The sequence below is a fragment of the Capricornis sumatraensis genome, chromosome 7 (assembly GCF_032405125.1).
Source record: "Capricornis sumatraensis isolate serow.1 chromosome 7, serow.2, whole genome shotgun sequence".
NCBI lineage: Eukaryota > Metazoa > Chordata > Mammalia > Artiodactyla > Bovidae > Capricornis > Capricornis sumatraensis.
Genome location: NC_091075.1, coordinates 33,742,961 through 33,768,679, shown reverse-complemented (window position 1 = coordinate 33,768,679; position 25,719 = coordinate 33,742,961). Strand labels below are relative to the sequence as shown.

At 36.0% G+C, this 25,719-nt stretch overlaps 1 protein-coding gene across 2 annotated transcripts in view; it reads left to right on the top strand.

The window, feature by feature from the left end:
* The window catches only part of GRID2 (glutamate ionotropic receptor delta type subunit 2), a 1,614,208-nt gene that overhangs the window by 1,275,005 nt on the left and 313,484 nt on the right, over window positions 1–25,719 (top strand). For both annotated transcript variants that reach the window (XM_068975313.1, XM_068975312.1), the window contains one exon: window positions 10,195–10,507. In XM_068975313.1, coding sequence (XP_068831414.1) covers window positions 10,195–10,507 — 313 coding nt within the window. The remainder of the gene's footprint in view (window positions 1–10,194; window positions 10,508–25,719) is intronic.

The following is a 25,719-nucleotide window of genomic DNA, read 5'->3' as shown; positions in this document are numbered from 1 at the left end:
GCTAATATGGGACAGTATTGGGACCAGTGACAAAGCTGTAATATGAACTGCAGATTAAAGTATGGTATCAATGTTAAATTTCCTCAATTTGTGGTTCTATCTGCAGAATATCACTGTTATTTTAAAATAATATATATGGTTGTGCTCTAAAAGAGAAAAAATAGACTTGAATAGACTAGAATAAATAGAAAAATATAATGTTCTTAGATCCAAAGACTGTTAAAATATTTTTGACTGAAGTAAATTAGGTTATCTTTGAGTCCATTCAAAATTCCAAAGTGACTTTATGAATTTATGAGAGTGATTTAAAATACATTGGAAGATATATTTCCATAGTTTTAACTTTAAAAAATCTGAAGGTGAAAACAATGGAGAGCAAGAAATTCATGAACTGTAGATATTGACAATATTGACATAAAGATAAAAAAATTAAAATTGTATGAAACTGGACCAGTAGAAAAGAAGTCCCAGAACATATGTGTGTGTGTGTGTGTGTGTGTGTGTGTGATTGTATGAATTAAACATATGTTAAAAGAGTCATTTCAAATCAGGAGAGAAATTGTACATTCTTCTAGAGCAGTACTGAGGGAGTAGGCTCATTGTTTGAAGGGAGAAGTGATTATGTTTACATCACATAGACTGTGGAGACAACCTGCCATCCAGCCATCTCATCCTCTGTCACCCTCCTTCTCCTTCTGCCTTCAATCTTTCCCAGCATCAGCGTCTTTTCCAATGAGTAAGTTCTTCCCATCAGGTGGCCAAAGTATTGGAGTTTCAGCTTCAATATTAGTACTTCTAAAGAGTATTCGGGGCTGATTTCCTTTAAGATTGACTGGTTTTAGCTCATTACTATCCCAGTACTGTCCCATCTTAGCAATTTGTTTAGTGCTTACCAGCATTGGAGAAGGAAATGGCAGCCCACTCCAGTGTTCTTGCCTGGAGAATCCCAGGGACAGTGGAGCCTGGTGGGCGGCTGTCTATGGGGTCGCACGGAGTCGGACACGACTGAAGTGACTTAGCAGCAGCAGCAGCACTATATAATGGTTTCCCCGGTGGACCAGACAGTGAAGAATCCACCTGCAGTACAGGAGACCTAGGTTCAATCCCTGGGTCAGGAAGATCTCCTGGAGAGGGGAATGGCAACCCACTCCAGCATTCTTGCCTGGAGAATCCCATGGACAGAGGAGCCTGGCAGGTTACAATCCAAAAGGTTGCAGCGTTGGACACTAGTGAAGCAACAGCATACACACAAGCACTGTATTGATGTTAAACTGTAGTAGCCATAGTATAATGTGGCTACTACTAATATAGCTAGTATAGCTAATATAGCTACTACTATATAGATGTTAAATATTAGTAGCTATAGTGTAATAATGTAGTAACAAAATATTCTTAATACTTGTCTTAATTGGATTATTAGTTCCCTTATCATGCTCTAAGCTATAATCAAATTAATACCATTCTAAATATTAGTCAGCCATAAAAAGGGATGAAATTATGCCATTTGCAGCAATGTGGATGGAACTAGAGAATATCATGCTTAGTGAAGTCAGAGAAAAACAAATACAGTATGTTATCACTTATATGTAGAATCTAAAATATTGAATAAATTAATGTATACAGCAAATAGAAACAGACAGATATACAAAAAATACTAGTTGTTATAGAGAAAGGGAAGAAGGGAAGAGCAAGATAGGGTTATCAGGTTAAGAAATAGAAAGTAGTATGATAAAATAGATAAGCAACAAGGATATGCTGTATAGCGTGGAGAATTATAGTCATTATTTTGTAATAACTTTCAATAGAGTATAATCTATAAAAATGATCACTATGCTGTATATCTAAAACTAATATAATGTTGTAAATCAACATACTTCAAAAAACAAAAATCAATACCATTCTTTCAATGAGCTTGCAAATACTCTGCATAGAAGTGTGGTTGTTGTTCAGTCAAAAGTCGTGTCCACTCCTGCGACTCCATGACTGCAACAGGCCATGCCTCCCTGTCCCTCACCACTCCTGGAGTTTGCCCAAGTTCATGTCTGTTGCATCAGTGATGCCATCAACTGTCTCATCCTATGTCACTCTCTTCTCCTTCTGCCTTCAATCGTTTCCAGCATCAGGGTCTTTTCCAATGAGTCAGATGTTTGCATCAGGTGGCCAAAGTATTGGCGCTTCAGCTTCATCATCAGTCCTTCCAATGAGTATTCAGGGTTGATTTCCTTTAGGATTGGCTGGTTTGATCTCCTTGCTGTCCAAGCATAGAAGTGTAAAAGTAAATATATAAAACCATTAAGGGAATTACAATAGTAATCATCCTATTAGGATTTGGCTGTTTTCTTTATTTTGTTCTTTAAAAATTCTCTAGAATTTTTAAATATAATCAATTTAAGAATGAATGTTACTTGAATGACAATCTCATTGGTTTTGCCTGGATATTTTCACTTCCAGTGGTATATTTGAAAAGTAATGGATATTGTACTATGTTTTTATTAATATGATTGAAACAAATATTAATATATAACAGTGACATGTGAAAACTTATTTGTTTCTTTCAAAGAAATACATAAAATCTTGACATTGAGAAAATTAACCGTTTGTGATTACTCTGACAATTTGTTTTTTTTCCCCAGTACTTATGTTTTGTTTTTTTGCAAGGGCAGTAACAACTGACATATTGCATTTACTAAGACCGGTTGAAACTTTAAGGTCTTTAAGGTAAAGTGTTTAGAACAAGAATGTTTATATTCCCGTATTAGCAGAAAATGACCATAATATGAGGTCTCAATAAATGATTTTTAGAATTAAAATTTCAAAGTTAGAAAAGCTCTTATATTACCAATTAAATCTATTCTTTATACAGATGAGTAATCTAAAGTGATGAAGGTTTGCCTACTTGCCCAAAGTCATGTCGTATATCATTAAATAAAGGTTAAGACTTGAATACATTCTTTCTTTCTTCTCTGCCACCGTTCTTTCCCCTCCTTCCCTCCCTCTCCAACCCTTCTTTTCATCCTCTTTAGCATTTCTTCAATGCCTATTTTCTCCCAAGCAAGTCTGAAATTTTTACATTAAAATATTATTTCAAGATCAAAGAATAGAAAACAATGTTTAAGAAAACTGTCAAGAAATTTTTAAAAATCTATGAACAGTTCATTCTTGTGGAGAGTAGGATAAAAAATGTATGATTTAATAAGTTGAATAGGCAGGATAGACCTAGAGGCTTGTTAAATATGTGCTAAGGCTCTTCAATAATGATTTTTCTTCCACTTTGTGCAAAAAAAAAATCTTTAAGGTGAAAATGAGAGAATAAGGGGAGAGACTTCCCAGACGGTTCAGTGGTTCAGACCCCATGCTTCCAAAGCAGAGTCCAGGTTTGATCCCTGGTTAGGAACTAAGATCCCACATGCCATGCAAGGCAGCAAAAAAAAAAAAAAGAAGAAGAAGAAGAATGATAGTGGAAAATACTTAAAGGAATTGAAGGCATCTTTCAATTCAGTTCAGTTCAGTTGCTCAGTCGTGTCCAGCTCTTTGCGACCCCATGGACTGCAGCAAGCCAGACTTCCCTGTCCATCACCAACTCTCAGAGTTTACTCAAACTCATGTCCATTGAGTCGATGATGCCATCCAACCATCTCATTCTCTGTTGTCTGCTTGTCCTCCTGCCTTCAATCTTCCCCAGCATCAGGGTCTTTTCCAATGAGTCAGTTTTTCACATCAGGTGGCCAAAGTATTGCAGTTTCAGCTTCAGCATCAGTCCTTCCAATGAATATTCAGTACTGATTTCCTTTAGGATTGACTGGTTGGATCTCCTTGCAGTCCAGGAGTCTTTAATAAGGCACCTTTAATGGTTCGAATTTCCAAGTCTAAATGAATGATATCCTAAGGGAGTACATGCATTTCCTGAGGTGATATATGAGTTACTATAAATAATATGTGCAAAACAAGAAAAAGAGCTATTATATCATTGGAGATTGACATACTCAAAATTAGAAAAGAAAATTCATTCTCACAGAGCAATGAATTTGATTTTATTTTCTGATAAATTTATGGAATGGATTATTAATCAGATGTGTTATAGGTGGCAATAAAGTAAAGCAGTTCATTTTCTTCTTTGATGGCATTAGCTATTCATAAAATCAATATGTTTACTCATATATTTTGAGTTCAATAATGCCTTTTACAAAGCACTTAAAAACTATATAGAGAAAATTGACTGGATGACAGTATAGTAAAAATACTTGTAGATGACTAAAAAAATTGTATCTGAAGTGTTAACTAATGAACTATTGTCAAAGTGGGTAGCACTGTAGAGGCAAGTTTCCATACTTTGAACTTGCCCACATACTCTTCATAAGTATTTTACTAGTAATGTAGATAAAGAAGTAAAAGCCTGCCTCTCAAACTTCTAAATGAGTCAAAATGAACAGGAAAAGGTGATGTAATTGTTGATAGTAAAGATTCCAAATGTTTTAGAAGGATGTGAAGATCAAAAAAACCAAAGAATGAAATCGGTGAAAGACAAATATAAAATTTAACATGGATCACACCCTTGTAGTGGTAAGAGTCCTACATAACTCAGTGCAGTTATGAGGCATGCCATGCAGGGCCCCCCAAGATGAATGTGTCATAGTGGAGAGTTCTGGCAAAAGGGGGTCCACTGGAGGAGAGAATGGCAAACCACTTCAGTATTTTGCCTCAAGAACCCCATAAACAATGTAAAATTCAATATTTTGCTTCAAAATCAACTGTATAAGATTTCTGAGGACTTTTGATCAACAGTATTTTATTTTAAAATATTTTATAATTTTAAGATCAATAATTTTTATTTGATCTTAAACTTAGTCTAAGTCCATCTTTGTATGAAAAGCTCCCTTGGTGATTGAATAAACAAATTATTTTTATTTTAAAGTAACTTTTCTAAATAGAGAATAAACTAGTGTTCTCTAAGTATTTGAAAAACTGTCATAGAGGGAGATCTATTTAGATTTATAATATGATATATCAGAGACATACTTAAGAGAGGATACAAAGAAATATATATCAGTTCATAATAAAATCAATGTTATATTAATTAGAATATTTCTTTTTTTTTAATTTTTATTTTTTAATTTTAAAATCTTTAATTCTTACATGTGTTCCCAAACATGAACCCCCCTCCCACCTCCCTCCCCATAACATCTCTGTGGGTCATCCCCATGCACCAGCCCCAAGCATGCTGTATCCTGCGTCAGACATAGACTGGCGATTCAATTCTTACATGATAGTATACATGATAGAATGCCATTCTCCCAAATCATCCCACCCTCTCCCTCTCCCTCTGAGTCCAAAAGTCCGTTATGTAAATTTTTCATCTTCATAATTGGGCTTGTTAGAATATTAAATAATATAATGTATGTGGAGCATGTAACATGGCACTAGATATATAGTAAACATTAAATAAATGTATAGCTATTGGTATTAGTAGTATAATGTCCTTAGCGTTATGTTCAAGCATAAATTACATGACTATTTGTTGGATATGCTCATTTATTTCAAATTAAATTTAGAGTAAATGTGTTTCAATACTTTGTGTGTAAGTTTCTGAAAGTCAATGAGCCTATGGCTTATTAGGCATGTTCCATTGTATTATCCAGGGCTTTGTAGGTAGCTCAGACAGTAAAGAATCTGCCTGCAATGTGGGAGACCTGGGTTCTATCCCTGGGTTGGGAAGATCCCTTAGAGAGGGAAATGGTTACCCACTCCAGTTTTCTTGCCTGGAGAATTCCATGGACAGAGAAGCCTGGCAGGATACAGTTCATGTGGTCACAAAGAATCAGACATGACTGAGCAGCTAACTCTTTTACTTCACTTTCATTGTATTATCCATCCATCTCTTTTATGACTAGAAGAATGTAAATCTTCTATCTCCTGTCAAGGTAAATGCTACAACTGCGTAATTAGAACAGTTGAAAAATATTTATATTCTACAATAGTTTTAGTGCTACATCTTATCAAAATTCAAATAAGCACCTTTACCTTAAACACTTGATATATAGTAATAGTTTGTAATATATTGAACCTGCCCTAGTAAACTCTACCTTATCTAATGGTAAATAACATAAACATAAGTATATTGATAAAGCAAGAAGTTGATTTTAATTATTGAAATAATTAAGATATGTCTTCTATCACTTCTATAAAACAGTAGATTCTTATATTGCCATTTTATTTTTATTCTGTAAAATCCCCTCTTTGTCAGTTATGCTAAGAAATAGAAAACTTATAAGAATTGGTTAATGAATATCTAGTAAATATTCCACCTTCCTTCATGTGAAACAAGAATTTATTGATGATGAATCTATGCCAAATAAGTGTGCTGGATACAAGAATATGCCAATTTTTTGTTATAGTGACAGTCCCTGCCTTCACAGGGCTTTTGGTCTAATAGAAATTTTCATTGGTCAAAAATCATACAAATATGGGTAAAATTACAACTGGTATAACTGCCAGGAAAGTGAGGGATACTCCTTCTAATAGTGTAAAGAACAGAATTATTATTCCAGTCAAAACAGCCCACAGATAGCTTCCTTGCAGAAGTGATAATTGAGCTGATTTATGAATATGAAGAAGAGTTCACTTGAAGCTTCAGGAGGATCAATTCAGATAGTATAATCAGAATGTAAGATCATGCATCACAAAGAAGTGCTGGAAAGAAAAATAGTCCAGTAGGAATATGTTGAGGTAGGTGGAGGATAATCTATCCAAAGATGTATAGACTTTATTAAAGATTTTGATCTCTTTTCTTAAAAGCAGTACAAATCCACAGAAAACCTTCAAACTGTGGTAAGGAATAGGATGAGATTTGCTCAACAGAAAGACTGCCAAGATTTAAGACTTATGTGAAAAGATATCCAGTGAAGCAGGAAAACATTGGAAGAGGACTGATTTGAGTTGAATAATTCTGTTGTGGTCTTGGCCACATTAAATTCGAAGTGTTTTGGAGACATCTAATAGAAATATCAATTATGTAATTACATAAATCATTCTAGACTCCAGAGCTCAGCTCTAAATCTAGAAGTATAAATTTGTAAAGCATGTGTATAGCTGGGGCTCAATGGGGGTAATGGATATGAATGGGCTTGCCGAGGCAGAGGATCTCAAATAAGAAAAGGGCCAAGCACAGAGGATCACCAACATCAAATTGCCAAGAAATGGATGTTTAAGCATCTGAAATGGAAGGGAACTGTTGTTAAGTTTATTGATAGAGGGTTGGCGTTAGATAGGAGGACAGTTTCTCCATAGCAGATAAATTTGAATCAAATAGGCTGGATGTGGGATATAGACTGAGAAATAGAAATAAGTATGAATTTTAATTCAGTGTCTTCTGTGTCCTCTGTAAAATAGCAGTGGAGGTCATCTTCTGAGAGTTAGAGGGACTGAGAAAATTAAATATTTTATGACGCTAAAGATGGGAGAAGTCATTGTAGAAACTGAACAAGTAAGTTGAAATATACATACATACATGCATAGATACATAAATACACAGACAAATGATAGACAAAGAGGGAGGGAAAGAAAGAAAGGCATGGTTGTTTGAGCATTTTTGGTTACTTGGACCTTTTCAAGAAGTTTTAGGTACATCTTTCTGAGTCAGTGGTTCTTGCTTTTTCTTCTGCTACAGTACAGCTTCTTTATTAGAAGTAAAGAATATCACATCCTAATAACAAACACAGTGGTCTGCTGTATTACTGACTCACAAGTCTGGAGTCAGGCACTTCCTCAGGAAGTTGTATACACGTCTCAAAGACAGAAAAATCTGTGTGTTGTTGGGTATGTGTTGTGTTTGTAAATGCATTTGTGCAGTTTAAAAAGCCCATTTTATGATTCTAATATCCTGTGATTCTAATATCCTCTCCACAGGGTGACTGGGAATTTCTCCTTGAGCACAGAATAACCAAGGGTTTGACAGTAGACTAGAATTTAGGAAGTTCTCCATAGAAACAGGAAAAGCAATTATTATTTTTAATAAATATTTTAGTACATGCAAAGTAATCAGTTCACTTCTCCAAAAGAAGACAATAACAAATACAGCACAATGTCCCCTAGATATTTTTATTACATTATAGAAATTTACTGTGTGATATGTACAAGTATCTATTATCAGTATAGTAATTTTTCTGATCATAATTATTAAATGTAAAACATTTAGTTATTTATTAACAAAATATTTGTGAACATTTACAAATATTTAATCAATATGTTTTCAGCAAATTCCTCCCTAAATGGATTTCTTTTTACTTTGACTCATATAGTGCTTTGGGTCCCTAGTGCATCAATTCATAAATTACTGATCCACAGTACTTTAATATCCTGAAAAAGGAAATGTGTTTTTTGAGAATTTAATTGAATCTTGAGGAGTTACTTATTCACCACTGAGGTTGGGATAAGTGAGTCAGCTCACAATAGTCATAGTAAAGACAGTTATATTCATTTCACAAATAGGTAAACTGAAGCTCAGAAAAAATAGGACTAAAGTGCTAAGGATCCAGGTTACATTTCTTTCAGAAAAACACCGGATTCCTAGTAAATAAACAATGTAAAATAAATACATGAGCTTGAAAGCAATGACTATTTCTCTGAAAATTCATTTCCATATAGTGTTACTAAGTTTAATACTTCTCAGTTAATAAGCCTAAATTCATAGTACTTATGATAATATAGCCTTGTTGCAGTGTAAATACTAAAATTAAGAAAAGCAAATTTCAAACTCTTTTAAAGTAAAAATTTTCCTAAAACTAGTTATCCTAATTACCTACAATATGAGCCATTTGGCAAATGAATGATTTCTTGCAGTATGGAAAAATGATTATAAGCACAGGCTTCGGAGTAAGAAAAACATAGCTTTATTATCTGGCTTCTGAAAACTTCATAAGTATGAGGACTGAAATAAGTTACTTAAACTCTTTTAGTTTCTTCATCTATGGAATGGATAAGAAAACATGTAATTCATAACTCAATGTAAGGATTAAATGAGAAAAGTTATTCTAATACTTAGCACAGGGCCTAGCATCAAAATATATGGATGAGCTGACACACACACACACATACACACAAACACACGCACACAGCTTAACTTTAGGTAGAGTATCTTTGTAGCTGCTATTACTTCAGAAGCTAGATGTATCTGAGTTGATTTAGCATTCCACTAGGCGTGTTACTTTTCACGTCTTTTTTCCTCCAAAAGCATTAAAACCAATTTCTGTATTCTTTCATTAAACAATAACAAAAAAAGAACAGTGAAAATGTTCAACAATTTACTATTGTTTGTGTTTGTCTAAAAGAAGCTTTCTGCAAGTTTAGTCACAGCTATAGATCATTATTTCAAACAACATGCATAGTTTAGATATTTAAATTTTTTTGCATCATAGAATTTAAATGTGAAATCATTTGTTCTGTGCTTTTACTGCAATTCCATGTGCCTTATTATATAAGCCAAATAGCATATGCTATGATTTTGATTGCTAAATACTGAGAATCTAAGGCACACTCTGAGAAGAATGGTTATTGCTCCAAGAAGAGTATTTGTCTCCTTAATCTAATTGTTTACTAAAATGTTTCTGAGGTTTAAAAAATAAAATTATGGTAGAAATTTCTGATGTATGATGTTATAGCTTAGTGCCATGAAAGCTCTAATAAACTCTAATGTATGTAGAACCTAATAATATAAATTTTGATGCAGAGAAGTCTAAACCAAGGGTGAAATGCCATGTTGAATGCTTTTAATAACCTAATAATTTACACGGTAATAATATATTGAATTTCTTGGAAATATTTTCTCAGGAAGAATTGTTTAGAATAAGTTTTATCTTTGCTATTGTGTTAATGATGGCTTTGATAAAGTTATCCAAGGAAAAAAGACAGTTTCCTTCAGGAGTTACCTGTGTCTGAAATATTTTCCCCTGATTTCACATACACTGATAATATGAATCAGGTAATTTGTCTAACTCTCCTGAGCTAAGATTTGCAGTAGGAAATGCAAAATTCACATATGGCTATTCTCTAAGAAGTCTCTGCTGTGCTTTTCAGTTTTTATAAAAAGGCTTAAGATGTTGCCTGAGGCATCTATCTTTTTCCCTCAAGACAAACTACAGTGCCACAAATAAAGTTGTTTTTCACACTGCTAACATATTCCTTTCTCTTTCCATTTCTCAGAGAGCTGACATAGGAATTTCTGCTTTAACCATCACCCCAGACCGTGAGAATGTGGTGGACTTTACAACACGTTACATGGACTACTCAGTGGGAGTCCTACTTCGAAGGGCTGAAAAGACAGTGGATATGTTTGCCTGTCTTGCACCATTTGATCTCTCACTATGGGCTTGCATTGCTGGCACAGTCCTTCTAGTGGGTCTACTGGTCTACCTCTTGAATTGGCTTAATCCTCCACGATTACAAATGGGATCAATGACTTCTACCACTCTCTACAACTCCATGTGGTTTGTGTATGGATCCTTTGTACAACAAGGTAAGGATAAAAATATAGTCTAGTATAAAGAAGAAGTGTGTTGTTTCGTATGCCATGAATTCAGTTAGGAAGGTTCTGTATCTTGACATCAGTAAATGTTCTAAAAGGTCTTCAGAGCAACACTCAGAAAAGAATATATTCTACTCTTCCCTAGTGGACCTCAAACACCAGATTTCCAGCAAAAAAAAAAATAGTACAGTATCTTTTGATGTAAATTCAATTTCATCAACAAAGCCAAAGATAGATGTCAGATGTCAGGTTCACGAGAAACTTTAGATGACATTTTCCCAAACTGAAATTCTGAGAAATAGTCTTACTGGGATGAAAATACCTACTACCAGATATTGCGTAATTATTTACATATGTAAGAGGTGTTGAGACTTGCTTTTTGTTGAGAGACATCATTTCATGTATTAAAAATATTTATTGGCAGTGAAAAGCCCTCAAGATTCCAATAAGAAAATTTACGCTATATCTTTCACTTTAATACATAATCTTTACCAGTTGTTTAACTGAAATTTTATTGTATTCTACAGAATGTCTTTGCTGTGTTGTTCGATAGTCAATCTGCCTACCTTTTAAACTTGTCTACATAATTACTTGACTCTGTTTCAGAATAGAACAATACTTATTAAATCCCTTATTTGAGACTACTGTCATCATAGAAAATGAAATAATAAAATACTTAGGGGATTATTAGTTTCTAGTAGATGTGTCATATGTATTGAAGAGGAGACATAGGTGTCACAGTGGAGACACATGATGCTTTTCCCTTAATATTTATTAATACAACTCTGAATAGCATCTTATTTTGTAAATATACTTGCTATTGGATCTTCCATTAAATTTCATCCTTTCTATCTCATTTGACTAATCATAAGTTTTGTCTAGACTTTTAATCTCTACTTTCTTACTTAAAATCTGTCCCTTAAACATGCTTTTCCCCACTACCTTTCTGTATCTTCATATATTTATCACAGAAAGTTTTGGTCCATTAAATAATCGCTAATCTAGTAGATATTTGCATGTGTGCATGCTCAGTAATGTACAACTCTTTCTGACCCCATGGACTACATATAACCCACCAAACTTCTCTCTCCATGGGATTTCTCAGACATGCATACTGGAGAGGGTTGCCATTTCCTTCTCCAGGGGATTTTCCCATACCAGGGATTGAACCTGCATCTCTTGCATCTCCTGCATTGGCAGGCAGATTCTGTACCACTAGCGCCACCTAGGAAGTCCCTGTGGTAGATATTTAATCCACACCTTTTATTTAATAGAACTTTGCTAGAAGGCAATGGCACCCCACTCCAGTACTCTTGCCTGGAAAATCCCATGGACGGAGGAGCCTGGTAGGCTACAGTCCATGGGGTTGCTAAGAGTCAGACACGACTGACCAACTCCCCTTTCACTTTTCATTTTCATGCATTGGAGAAGGAAATGGCAACCCACTCCAGTGTTCTTGCCTGGAGAATCCCAGGGACAGAGGAGCCTGGTGGGCTTCCATCTATGGGGTCGCACAGAGTCGGACACGACTGATGTGACTTAGCAGCTTAGCAGCAGGCACTGAGTATACAGTTGTGAACAAAAGAGTCTTTGCCATCATTGATCTACAAGTCCTTTGGGACATAAACATGTAAAACCCACATGTGGTAGAGATCAGCACAGTCTGTTATGAGATCATAGAGGTAGGGAGGCTACATATATCTTAATGTGGCAAAGAAGGCTTTTTGAGTTGATACTGTATGAACAGACAGAATTAACTATGCAAAGGGCTTATTGAAGAAGAGGATGGGGGAAGGACACATAGATGGTAGGACAGAATTGAAGACCAAGAAGTGAGAAGGAAAGTGCAGTAAACATTGCAGGATGTAACCGATAAAGATAAGGCTGAAGATGTATTTGTTAATAGCAGGGATTTGAATTTGATCTTCAGGGAAATTATCAGCAATTTAAAGGCATTAAGCAGGAAAATACATGTTTAAATTTTAACTATAGAAATATTCTGATTATCAAATGGAGGAAATTGAAAAAGAACAATGTGGAAAGGGAAAAAAATTAGCTGAGTATTATAATAACTAAGTGAAGAGGCAGTGTGGCTTGCACAAAGGAAAGATGACATTGGGAATAAAAAGAAGGGAGTTAATAGAACATGAATGGATTGGAGTTAATAGAACATGATAAATTATACAGTGGTATGGGGATTGATACCGAAGGACAAAAAGGAGGTGAAATTTTATGCTGAATTTCTGGATTGGGAAGTTATGTATATTGGATGTTGATGTCATTTCTGGGGGAAAAAAATTAGAGAGAAGCATGTGTGATAGGGAAGGTAACACATGCATTTTGGTGCCTTTGAGTTATGGTATCTGTGAAATATCCAGGGGTATATTTCTAGTGCTTGTTAGTGGTTTGAATATTTGTCAGAAACACAGAAAAGCCATCTGGGCTGGATTATATATTGGATATATATTGAGGCAATATTGGCATGTAAGAGATAATTGAAGCCAGGAAAGTGAATCATATCATACAGAGTAGTTGTTCTTAACTGCATGTGCCTGATTGAAGACCACTACCCAGAAAGGGCCTAGGACAGAGCCCTGTGGAAATGAATGAGTAGAGGAAATTTCAGTGGTAAATTATAAAGAATGACAAGAAAGAAGTAAGTACCACATATACCATCTAGTTGTACACACACAAAGTAAAGATAATTTTTGAATATGGAAGATTTGGTTGACAGAGGTAAACATGTCAATGAATTGAATAAAATTAATACCTGAAAGGCATTCACTGGACTTAGTGATAACCTTTTTATGGGTAGTGTTCCAGTGACTATAGCTGTATAATAAATTAATTTAAAACCTATCAATTTTGTGCATCACAGATCCAGACAAAACATGGTGAAGGTGGTTTGTCTTTGCTCAATAATCTCCGAACTCCCACTAGACAGCCCAAAGTTTGCAAGCTAAACTCATCTGAAGGCTTGTTCATTCTACTCACATGTCTGGTAGTTAATGCTTGCTGAGAGCTATTTTCCTCTGTGGCCTTTCTCTATAGGATAATTTGGCTTTCTCACAGCATGATGGTTGATTTCTCTATAGAGAACATCCTCAAAATAGAGAAAAAAGTCAATGAAACAGAAGAATTTTGTAGTCCAGCTTGGGGATTACAAATTTGTATGCTGGTGTGAGCTTCTCTTGCAGGAAACACTCTGTATGTGCCACCTCATTGCTTTGTAATGACAATTAAAATGGTTTAAAAATGCGAACTTCTTAGATGCAATGACTTACACAAGTATCACATAAGTGTTTACTAAATAAAAAACAAAAACTTAGGCTCAGCTATGAACAGTTAGGCACATGAAAAAAAGGGTAACAAGGAAAATTACTTTAAATTATTGCCAAATTGAAATCATAGATATTAGCATACATGGAGAAATAAAAAAAATATAAGCACCAATGATGAGTCCAACAGTGAGTAAGACCAGAAGGTAATAGAGTAGTAGTGGGAGAGAGTACAGTTCTCAATGAGGACAAAGAACAATAGTGGAAACATTAGTGTGAAAGCTGAAAGTTTGTATTTACCGAATGGAACCTGTGGATGTGGATTCCTAAAGAGGTATTATACAAAAAGGATCGTAATGACCCAGATAACCACAAAGGTGCGATCACTCACCTAGTGCCGGACCTCCTGGAGTGCGAAGTCAAGTGGGCCTTAGGAAGCATTACTACTAACAAAGCTATCGGAGGTGATGGAATCCCAGCTGAGCTATTTAAATCTTAAAAGATGATGCTGTGAAAGTGCTGCACTCAGTATGCAAGCAAATGTGGAAAACTCAGCAGCCACAGGACTGGAAATGTCAGTTTACATTTCCAATGCGAAAGAAAGGCAATGCCAAAGAATGTTCAAACTACCGCACAATTGTACTTATCTCACATGCTAGCAAAGTAATGCTCAAAATTCTCCAAGCTAGGCTTCAACAATATGTGAACTGGGAACTTCCAGATGTTCAAGCTGGATTTAGAAGAGGCAGAGGAACCAGAGATCAAATTGTCAACATTTGTTGGATCATCAAAAAAGCAAGAGAGTTCCAGAAAAACATCTACTTCTGCTTTATTGACTACACCAAAGCCTTTGACTGTGTGGATCACAATAAACTGTGGAAAATTCTGAAAGAGATGGGAATACCAGACCACCTGACCTGATTCTTGAGAAATATGTATGCAGGTAAAGAGGCAACAGTTAGAACCAGACATGAAACAACGGACTGGTTCCAAATTGGGAAAGGAGTATGTCAATGCTGTATATTGTCACCCAGATTTTCTTAACTTATATGCAGAGTACATGATTTGAAATATCAGATGGATGAAGCACAAAGTGAAGTCAAGACTTTGGGGAGAAATACCAATAACCTCAGATATGCAGATGACACCACCCTTATGGCAGAAAGCAAAGAGGAACTGAAGAGCCTCGTGATGAAAGTGAAGGAGGAGAGTGAAAAACTAGCTTAAAACTCAACATTCAAACAACAAAGATCATGGCATCTGGTCCCATCTCTTCATGACAAATAGATGGAGAAACAATGGAAACAGTGACAGACTTTAAAATCTTGGGCTCCAGAATCACTGCAGATGGTGAACTGCAGCCATGAAATTAAAACATGCATGCTCCTTGGAAGAAAAACTGTGACCAACCTAGGCAGCATATTAAAAAGCAGCGAAATTACTTTGCTGAAAAAGGTCTATCTAGTCAAGGCTATGGTTTTTCCAGTAATCATGTATGGATGAGAAAGTTGGACCATAAAGAAAGCTGAGCACCAAGGAATTGATGCTTTTGAACTGTGGTGATGGAGAAGACTTGAGAAGCCCTTGGACTACAAGGAGATCAAACTAGTCAATCCTCAAGGAAATCAGTCCTGAATATTCATTAGAAGGACTGATGCTGAAGTTGAAACTGTAATACTTTGGCCACCTGATGTGAAGAACTGACTCATTGGAAAAGACCCTGATACTGGGAAAGATGGAAGGCAGGAGGAGAAGGGGACGACAGAGGATGAGATGGTTGGATGGCATCCGACTCAATGGACATCAGTTTGAACAAGCTGTGGAGTCAGTGATGATCAGGGAAGCCTAGCATGCTGCAGTCCATGGGGTCACAAGGAGTCGGACACGTTTAAGCGACTGAACTGGACTGAAGAGGTGGTGAAGGACCTCAAACTTGATCAACTGAGAGTCCAGAGGATTAGATGAACCATCTCTAATGATGGTTGACTGAGATTAGAGGAAAAGAAAATAAACCATGTGTCAAAATTGTCAGTAAGTGAGGATAGATAAGTAGGATTTGATAGATATGAGCATTGACTAGAAACAGAAGGTGGTAAAGCTAAATGCAATTAATCTCTTTTTTTATCTCACTTCTTTGCATTCTAGCCAGTTTTTCTGTGCATGGTTTCAATTACTACCAAAATGCAGATGTTTCCCAAATACATCATCCATCCTTAAATTTTAGTTTTGTATACTGTCACTAGGCTGTCAGGATATATCAGAGATTCCACAAATTCCAATATGTCAATAACTGAGTTTATTTTGCGCTTTAAACCTTTATAGCCTCTCATATTCTCTATTCCAGCTGATGCATTAGTGATTTAAACAGGTTAGAAACTTTTTGAAAACCATTTAGATTTCTTCTTCTTTCTATTCCTTATATCTACCTATTATCAAGTCCTGCAAAATTTACCAGTTTATTTTAGGAGTGGAAATCTCTTCTCACCTAGAGAGATAAATCCTAGATTGTTACCTCAATTAGTCAGGAATCTCATAATACATCTTCCTTTTCCAAATTTATTTCCTGTAAATATATGGTCCACATACTTTTATGTATACCCAAAATATTACGGTCATGGAAAGCTAACCACATAATTCCCATTCTTCAAATATTTCCTTGACTCCCCAATGCCCACAGTTTAAAAGTAATTTAGAGCATGAACAGTATTCCATCATATGACCCTTGTCCAGTCTTGATTCTCATTTCCTGTCACTTATGGCTCATCTCTAATTGTCCAGTTTCTCCAAACTGTATTTGTATCTTGAACATAAGACTGTGTCATGTCTCTGCTTTTACACTTCTCAATTCCTGAAATGACTTTATTACCAATTTCTTAATCTCTACTCCCACTTTCTGCTTTCATATGGCAAATTCTTGTGCATCTTCTAATTATTCTTCTGATCTCACTTTTTCACGAAGTCTTTGCTGGGATTAGGGACCATCTTCCATGCTCTGTCAGATATATTTATCATATATGTATCAACTGTAGTGTAATTGCCTTTTTTTATTTGTCTTCACCTGAGTCCTTTGAACACAAGACAGTGCCCTATTTATCTTTAAAGCCCCGTTACCTAAGCCCATGTCTTGTACATGAAAAAAGAGAAAGCATAAGTCACTCAGTCATGCCCAACTCTTTGCGACATATTAGGTGTTTGATAAATGCATAGTGATCAATTAAATAAACTAATAAGTGCTAAATAATTAACTCCCCTGGAGGAAGCCATGGCAACCCACTCCAGTATTCTTGCCTGGAAAATCCCCTTGGATAGAGGAGCCTGATTGGCTACAGTCCATGGGGTCACAAAGAGTCAGCCACGACTGAGCAACTAAGCACAGCAAATACTTAACTAAATCAAGTGTAGAGTTAACTTCAATACTGTGTTTATTAGACTACATTCTGTTGCCCAATGACATTAAACTCATTTAAACCAAATAGAAAATTATCCAGAAAGTCTCCACTAGTGTATTTTCTTAAATAGCTAAGATGAGAAATTTATAAAGTCTCCCATTGGTTATAAAGCCTTATATTTGAGAATGCTGACAAGCTTATGGATTGGCTTTCTGAATTCTTGTCTCCAGGTGGTCCAATTTCATCAAGTTTTGGAGAATACTCAAAAGAAAAAGATAAAGAAAAGTATCCATATGGTTTAAATTCTTTTCTAGTTCTGTAAACAAGCTGCAGATATCAAAAGTTATAAATATGTTAAGCACTTTTCTATCTCAACTGCTCCCTTAAATAAGTTGTACAGCTTGTAGGTTGATTATACATTTATACAAATTCATAATGATGAATCATGCTGAATTGCATAAGATTAACTACTTCATCTTTGAAATGCTGCTGTTCTTCCCCTTGCTAACAATGAAAAGGTGAACTCATTAAAAGATACTGAGAGCACCTTTACAGTTTGATTAAAAATAAATTAAGGACAGTCTCAAAAAACCCTATGAAAAATAGAATCAATTTATGACAGCATCCATGCACAGGCAGTAAAGTTGGAATTAGTGACAATTTCTAATAAAAATATAGTCTTTTAAGGAGAAGTACAGCTGTTATTTCATAATTATGGTCTTTATTGAGACACTAGACCAGATTGAGTAGGAATAAAGAGGCATTTCAGTATTATCATTAGAGATGTTTGAAAAAAGTTCAGGGATGGCTAAAAGCAGAAAAATGTTAAATATATGTGAGTTGTTTACTCACCCTGATTTTTTTAAAAAATCTGTAACTTCAAACCATTCCAGAAAAACAGCTCAGGGAATCCAACTGTGCAAAAGCAGTATGGTCCATTATAGAGATAAACTTAGTACATCTGTTTGGCTAGAACATTAGAGCTTGTGAATTAGGTAGTTTAATGCATGAATGAGAGACCAATTTTATGCAAGTTTTGTTGCCATTTTATATCCTCCCTTATCTTCATGACTGTGCAATCAACAAACCTAAAAAAACTGAGGCTTGATTTTTGAAGATCCCTGATATTTAGTTTATGGTCAGTGACTCATATCATCCTGGCCACGAAGGGCCTCTATGACTTATTCACACACGTGGATATCTGTAATTCATTTGCTGTTTACTTGCAAATGGAAATTTCAGAGTTTACTTTGGAGGGTTTTGTCTTGTTCTTTGAACTATGAATATTTATAGTCACGTAAAACGTTTGAGACTATCACATGTTTATTTCCAAAGTCTTTGTGACCCTGTGGACTGTCCATGAAATTTTCCAGGCAAGAGTACTGGAGTGGGTTGCCATTTACTTCTCCACGGGATCTTCCCAACCCAGGGATCGAACCTATGTCTCCTGGATTGACAGGCAGATTCTTTATCACTGCACCACATACCAGCAAGCATTTACTATACCAGCTATGTTTCAGGAGCACAAAGAGCAAAAGAAAACAAGGAATAACTATATTAACAGACTTTATAACTATTCCTTGGGTATAGTGTATGGCATTCCCAGCCTAGATATTTTGAATATGATCATAAGAAAGACACAGTGCTTGCAGGAATGTTCAACATCATTTAAGTGGGCCATAGTCAATTGGGACCAAATAAACCACCTTTGATGGCACAAGCGATAAAGAACCTGCCTGCCAATGCAGAAGATGCAAGAATGAGGGTTTGACCCCTAAGTCGGGCAGATACCCCTGGAGAAAGAAAATGGCAACCCACTCCAGTATTCTTGTCTGAAGAACCCCATGGACAGAGGAGCCTGGCAGGCTACAGTCCATAGCGTTGCAAAAATCAGACATGACTGAAGTGACTCAGCACAGAACAAACCACTTCTGTTGAGAGGAGCAGACAGAATTACTGAAAGGAGTAAAAAAGGAAAATCCCTTTGGTAGTTTTCTTAAGGATCAAATAGTTCCACAGATGCTAGTGATGAAGAGAAAGAGGACCTTTAGTAAGGATAGAAGATTACATGGTGGCTGCTGCACAAGAGTTAAAATGAAAGGCAACCCACTGACTTTGAGATCCCAGGACAATTTTTGGAAGAAAATAAAGAGCTTGTCCCACTGCCAGATGGATCACAGTGTTACAGAGAATCATAACTTTTTCATTTCCACAGAAAGAAGAGTCAGACATTCTTCTCTATCAAATTAGCCAACAGAAAAGATTATTGATGAGAAAGCATCTCTTTAAAACTTAGAGTAGGAGAATAACTCCAAAAGACATCCATTTTAATGGTGCAGATTATCAAATATACGAAATTTGCCAGTCTCCTAGTCAGAAAACCCCAAAGGATTCAAGCCGTGAAATGCAGTAGCTAAAGGCATCCCTTCGTAATGTTATCTGATATTTCACATTCAATTTGAATATAACAAAAATGATATTGGCTGGCTCTGTTGTTTACTGACCCTAATGAACACAGAGAAAATGAGAGTAATTCCCAGTGACAGGTTAGCTAGGCTACAGAGACAAGTTCTGTTCTATATTCTTTTCTTACAGATATTAACTCAAAAAGGCTCTCTGTAATTTTTATTTAGGTTCGAACAGCATCTCTGTTGTTGCTAATTATGATTGGCAGTCCTTAACGAAGGGAGCGCCAAGTCCTCTGAGTGCTGTCACATCTACTTGAGAATTTCCCCATGCCGATTTAAAACATGACAAGGTGCTTATATTCTTTCCTTTTATAGCCAGAATTCTCCAACACGAAAGGAAGAGGTGAACTTTGACACTTTCAGAAATTGTTTAAAATCTACCATTATGGGTGTGGGATATGAGTAATGTATGTGACCAGAAAACAATGTCATGATTCTAAGGTGCGACCCCACCAGTTTGTTTACATTCCCAGTCAGTTCCTAAGCAATTATTCCATGAACTCGATCCATGCAATAGCGCCTGGTTTTCATTTATTTTAATACTATCTCTTAATGATTTAAGCCAGAAAATTTTTTCTCTTGCTGAACTAGGTTTTTGAAGAGTTACAGGTAATTAAGGAACATGAAGCACAAATCAGTTTTTGCTTATAAAAACGAGAACTAGTGTGAACAGTATTTTCTTGACTATTCTGAACTATTTATCACCTACTGTAATTAAAAGCATTTTAGTATTTAAAACAACAAAGGAATTGTTTCTAAGAGACATTTAAAATAATTGAAGGGTGATTTCAAGATGTTCTGAATTGGTTTTTCTTCTTTCCCAAAATGCTATAAGAAAATATATATTTTTTAATCCAAATTTAAATGATAAAAAGCATGTGTCATAGATTCTTTAAAATATCACTGGCATCTTCGTAGTACCTAGTGTTCTTACAGTACCATACAATACCCTTCAGCTTAAGCTTAGGGACAAAATGTACAGTGAGAAGAATATAGTCAATAATAATGTATTGTTTCTGTATGGTGATAGGTGGTAATTGGACGTAATTACACGTAATCATGTGTGGTGATCAAATTGAAATGTATAGAAATATCAAATCACTGTGTACCAGGAACTAATATAATGTTGTAGTTCAAAACAAACAAGCAAACTCATAGAAAAAGAGATCAGATCGTGGTTACTAGAGATGGGAGGTGAGGGAGTTGAAGGAGAAGGAATTGGATGAAAGTAGCTAAAAAGTACAAATTTCTTGTTACGGTATAAATAAGTACTAGGTTCATTATGTACAACATGATAAATATAATTAACACTGCTGAATATTATATATGAAAGTTAAGGGTGGAAATTCTAAGAGTTCTCATCACAAGGAAATTTTTAGAAATTTTTATCTATAAAAAATAATGGCTATTCACTAAACTTATTGTGGCAATCATGTTATGATGTATAGAAGATAAATCAATATTCTTTACACCATAAACTTACACAGTGCTGAGTCAATTATATTTCGGTAAAACTGAAAGGGAAATAAACAAAGATGAGCAAGGAGAAAATAAAATAGAGACTGCTGCTACTGCTCTGTCACTTCAGTTGTGTCTGACTCTTTGTGTCCTCATGGACTGCAACCCACCAAGCTCCTCTGTCCATGGGATTTTTTAGGCAAGAATATGGTATGGGTTGCTATGCCCTCTTCCAGGGGATCTTCCTGACTCAGGGACTGAGCCCACGTCTTCTTCGCAGGTGGATTCTTTACCACTGCGCCACCTGGGAATCCCAAAATAGGCAAAGACATCTTCAGAGATAAATTTCTTCCTAAGATGATTTGAGATTGATTAAAGTTGAAGTATTTGTATCAAAGGATTACATGTGATAATAAAGACCGTCAGTTTAGAATGTAAATTTGGAAATTCAATTATTGTTTGAACTGAGTCCATTTTCCCCTTCACCTGTGAATATGTAGTTAGAAATTTAATTATGATGGTCACATTTCTAAAAGTATGGAAATCTCACCATAGCTTTTTTAAAAAAATCATTATTTTGAAAAATAAGACTTTTACCACTTACCCTATCTCTAAGATGCATACTTGAAAGCCAACTATAACACATATAATGCTGAATTTAGAACTCCTGTGTTTAGTTTGCACAACCGATGAGAAATAACGTCCTGTGATACTTTTGTTAAGTACCCTTAAATGTGGCACAGCCTGTACTGTAACTTTTCAGTATTATAAGGCAGAGAAATTCCAATGCATAATATAAAGTGAAAATTCACATCATATAATGGTTTTATAAAAGGCAGAGAAAACAGAGATCAAATTGCCAACATCCGCTGGATCACGGAAAAAGCAAGAGAGTTCCAGAAAAACATCTATTTCCACTTTATTGACTGTGCCAAAGCCTTTGACTGTGTGGACCACAATAAATTGGACAATTCTGAAAGAGATGGGAATACCAGACCACCTGACCTGCCTCTTGAGAAACCTATATGCAGGTCAGGAAGCAACAATTAGAACTGGACATGGAACAAAAGACTGGTTCTAAATAGGAAAAGGAGGACATCAAGGCTGTATATTGTCACCCTGCTTATTTAACTTATGTGCAGAGTACATCATGAGAAATGCTGGGCTGGAAGAAGCACAAACTGGAATCAAGATTGCTGGGAGAAATATCAATAACCTTAGATATGCAGATGACACCACCCTTATGGCAGAAAGTGAAGAGGAACTAAAAAGCCTCTTGATGAAAGTGAAAGAGGAGAGTGAAAAAGTTGGCTTAAAGCTCAACATTCAGAAAACAAAGATCATGGCATCTGGTCCCATCACTTCATGGCAAATAGATGGGGAAACAGTGTCAGACTTTATTTTTTTTTTGGCTCCAAAATCACTGCAGATGGTGATTGCAGCCATGAAATTAAAAGATGCTTACTCCTTGGAAGGAAAGTTATGACCAACCTAGATAGCATATTTAAAGGTCCGTCTAGTCAAGGCTATGGTTTTTCCAGTAGTCATGTATGGATGTGAGAGTTGGATTGTGAAGAAAGCTGAGCGCCAAAGAATTGCTGCTCTTGAACTGAGAAGACTCTTGAGCATCCCTTGGACTGCAAGGAGATCCAATCAGTCCATCCTAAAGGAGATCAGTCCTGGGTGTTCTTTGGAAGGACTGATGCTAAAGCTGAAACTCCAATACTTTAACCACCTCATGCAAAGAGTTGACTCATTGGAAAAGACTCTGATGCTGGGAGGGATTGGGGGCAGGAGGAGAAGGGGACAACAGAGGATGGGATGGCTGGATGGCATCACCGGCTTGATAGGCATGAGTTTGAGTGAACTCTGGGAGCTGGTGATGGACAGGGAGGCCTGGCGCGCTGCAATTCATGGGGTCACAAGTAGTAGGACACAACTGACTGAACTGAACTGAACTGTACTGGTAATATTAGTGTTTCTTATTTGTAAACTACATTTCTTGATGGCAGTTGCTTTTCTTGAATCAACATGTAACCGAATATCTGTGCATGATCCACACTTCTACACTGTGGAAATGCAAAATTGCTCTTGGATTTGTGGGTGACCAAACTTTATAGAGTCTTTTCATATTTACAGCTCTGTCTCTTGGACTCTAACACTCCATTTGGAACAGCTGTACAGAAAACTTCAGTGCTGTCAGCTTCAGTTTTTTTTCTAGCAGTTAATAACAATATCCATTGTTTAAACTCTGCTTTAACATTTTGGAAAGGTGTATCTGCTGCCATTAACATTTAAAATTATTGATTCTCTAAAAACAAAGTATATTAATGCACACATATGGAATCTAGAAAAATGGTACGGATGAAACTATTTGCAGAACGAGGGTAGAGCTGCAGATATAGAGAACAAGCTTGTAGACACAGAGGGAAGAAGGGGATGGGAGCTACTGAACGTAAGCGTTGACATATACACGCTACCATGTGTAAAATAGATGGCTAGTGGGGAGCAGCTGCACAGCACAAGGAGCTCAGCTCAGTGTTCTGCGTTGACCTAGAAGGGTGGGATAGAGGGGGTGGGAGGGAGGCTCCAGAGGGAGGGGGTATGTGTGTACATAGGGCTGATCCATGTACAGCAGAAACTAACACACCTTTGAAAAGCAATTATTCTCTAATCTTAAAAACTAAGAAATTAAAAATAAAATTGTTCATTCTCTAGAAAACATCTCCTTGGATATTAAAATAAGAATTATTTATCTAGTCACAAGAGTGAATATGACAGCATAATGTCTGTCTTCATGGAGCTTTCAATGCATGAGAGAAACAAACCAGCAAATACACAACTCCATCATAAAGTCACTATCACACTGAGGAAAGCACAAGTCACAACTTCACACAGGTGAAGTTAAGATGTGCTGCTATTTGGTGTATTACAATTAGGTCAAATTCGTCCCAAGTCATGACCTGTTAAAGAGAGAGACACAGACTAGGAACTGATATTCTTTTCGTCCAGTGACAATGGAAAAAATGAATTGGCCCATTATTTCACTTGATCTTTGTGTTTCTTGATCTATAAAAGAAAGTGTCAGATTATTTTTTAAAAATTTTTCAGTTATGAGATTGTATGGTTGTATAATACAAACATCTATTTAAACGTACTCTTTTCGTATCTTTCTGTTTCACTAAAAGATAGTTTAGTTCTAAATCCTCCATCTCTCCATTTACTAGCTGTGTGCCACTGGACAGATTTCTTGGCCCACTAGGTGCCTTAGATCTGCAAATAACAATTGCCTACTACATCAGGTGTTTGAAAAATTAAGAGTTCATGAATATAAAACACTTAAAACTGTATGAAAGACATAAAAGAAGCACTCAACGTTGTAATTATTATTTTCTCACTGTTTTTGCCATTCACAGCAAGAGAAGAAATCAGCCACATTGTTTAATGCTTTGGATATTCATTATTACCACGCAGAAAATAAGCAGTACTTCAAAGAAACATATTGTAATTAGTCATAAGGAAATGTATTAAAAAGTCAGTCCAGCTAATGAAAATACTTATATTAAAATCATACAGTAACAAATTCATAATAACTTTTTGTCATTCAACTAAACCTTAAAAAGCTACAGGGACATTTTGTCCTATATAAAATCATCATTACCATGTGTATGTGTAATAAACTATAGAATAATATCACCAAAGAAACAAAAAGTTAGTGAAGTGTTTCTTCAGGGTGCTTCCAGGTTATAAATGCAGTTCTTTGGGTTAAAAAAGACTAAATAAACTTTTGGGGGCTAAACTATAAAAATTGTAGACATTCTAGAGCTAACATCCAAAAAAGATGTCCTCTTCATTATAGGGGACTGGAATGCAAAAGTAGGAAGTCAAGAGATACCTGGAGTAACAGGCAAATTTGGCCTTGGAGTACAAAACGAACTAAGGCAAAGGCTAACAGAGTTTTGCTAAGAGAACGCACTGGTCATAGCAAACACCCTCTTCCAACAACATAAGAGACAGCTCTACACATGGACATCACCAGATGGTCAACACTGAATTTAGATTGATTACATTCTTTGCAGTCAAACATGGAGAAGCTCTATACAGTCAGCAAAAACAAGACCAGAAGCCGACTATGGCTCACATCATGAACTCCTTATTGCCAAATTCAGACATAAATTAAAGAAAGTATGGAAAACCACTTCACCATTCAGGTATGACCTAAATAAAATCCCTTACAGTTATACAATTCAGCTCAGTCATTCAGTCATGTCTGACTCTTTGCGAATCCATTGACTGCAGCATGCCAGAACTCCCTGTCCCTCACCAACTCCCGGAGTTTACTCAAACTCATGTCCATTGAGTTGGTGATACTATCCAGCCATCCCTTCTTCTGTCGTCTCATTCTCCTCATGCCTTCAATCTTTCCCATCATCAAGGTCTTTTCAAATGAGTCAGTTCTTCACATCAGGTGGCCAAAGTATTGCAGTTTCAGCTTTAAATCAGTCCTTCTATAGAATATTCAGGACTGATTTCCTTTAGGATTGACTGCTTAGATCTCCCTGTAGTCCAAGGGACTCTCAAGAGTCTTCTCTGACACCACAGTTCAAAAG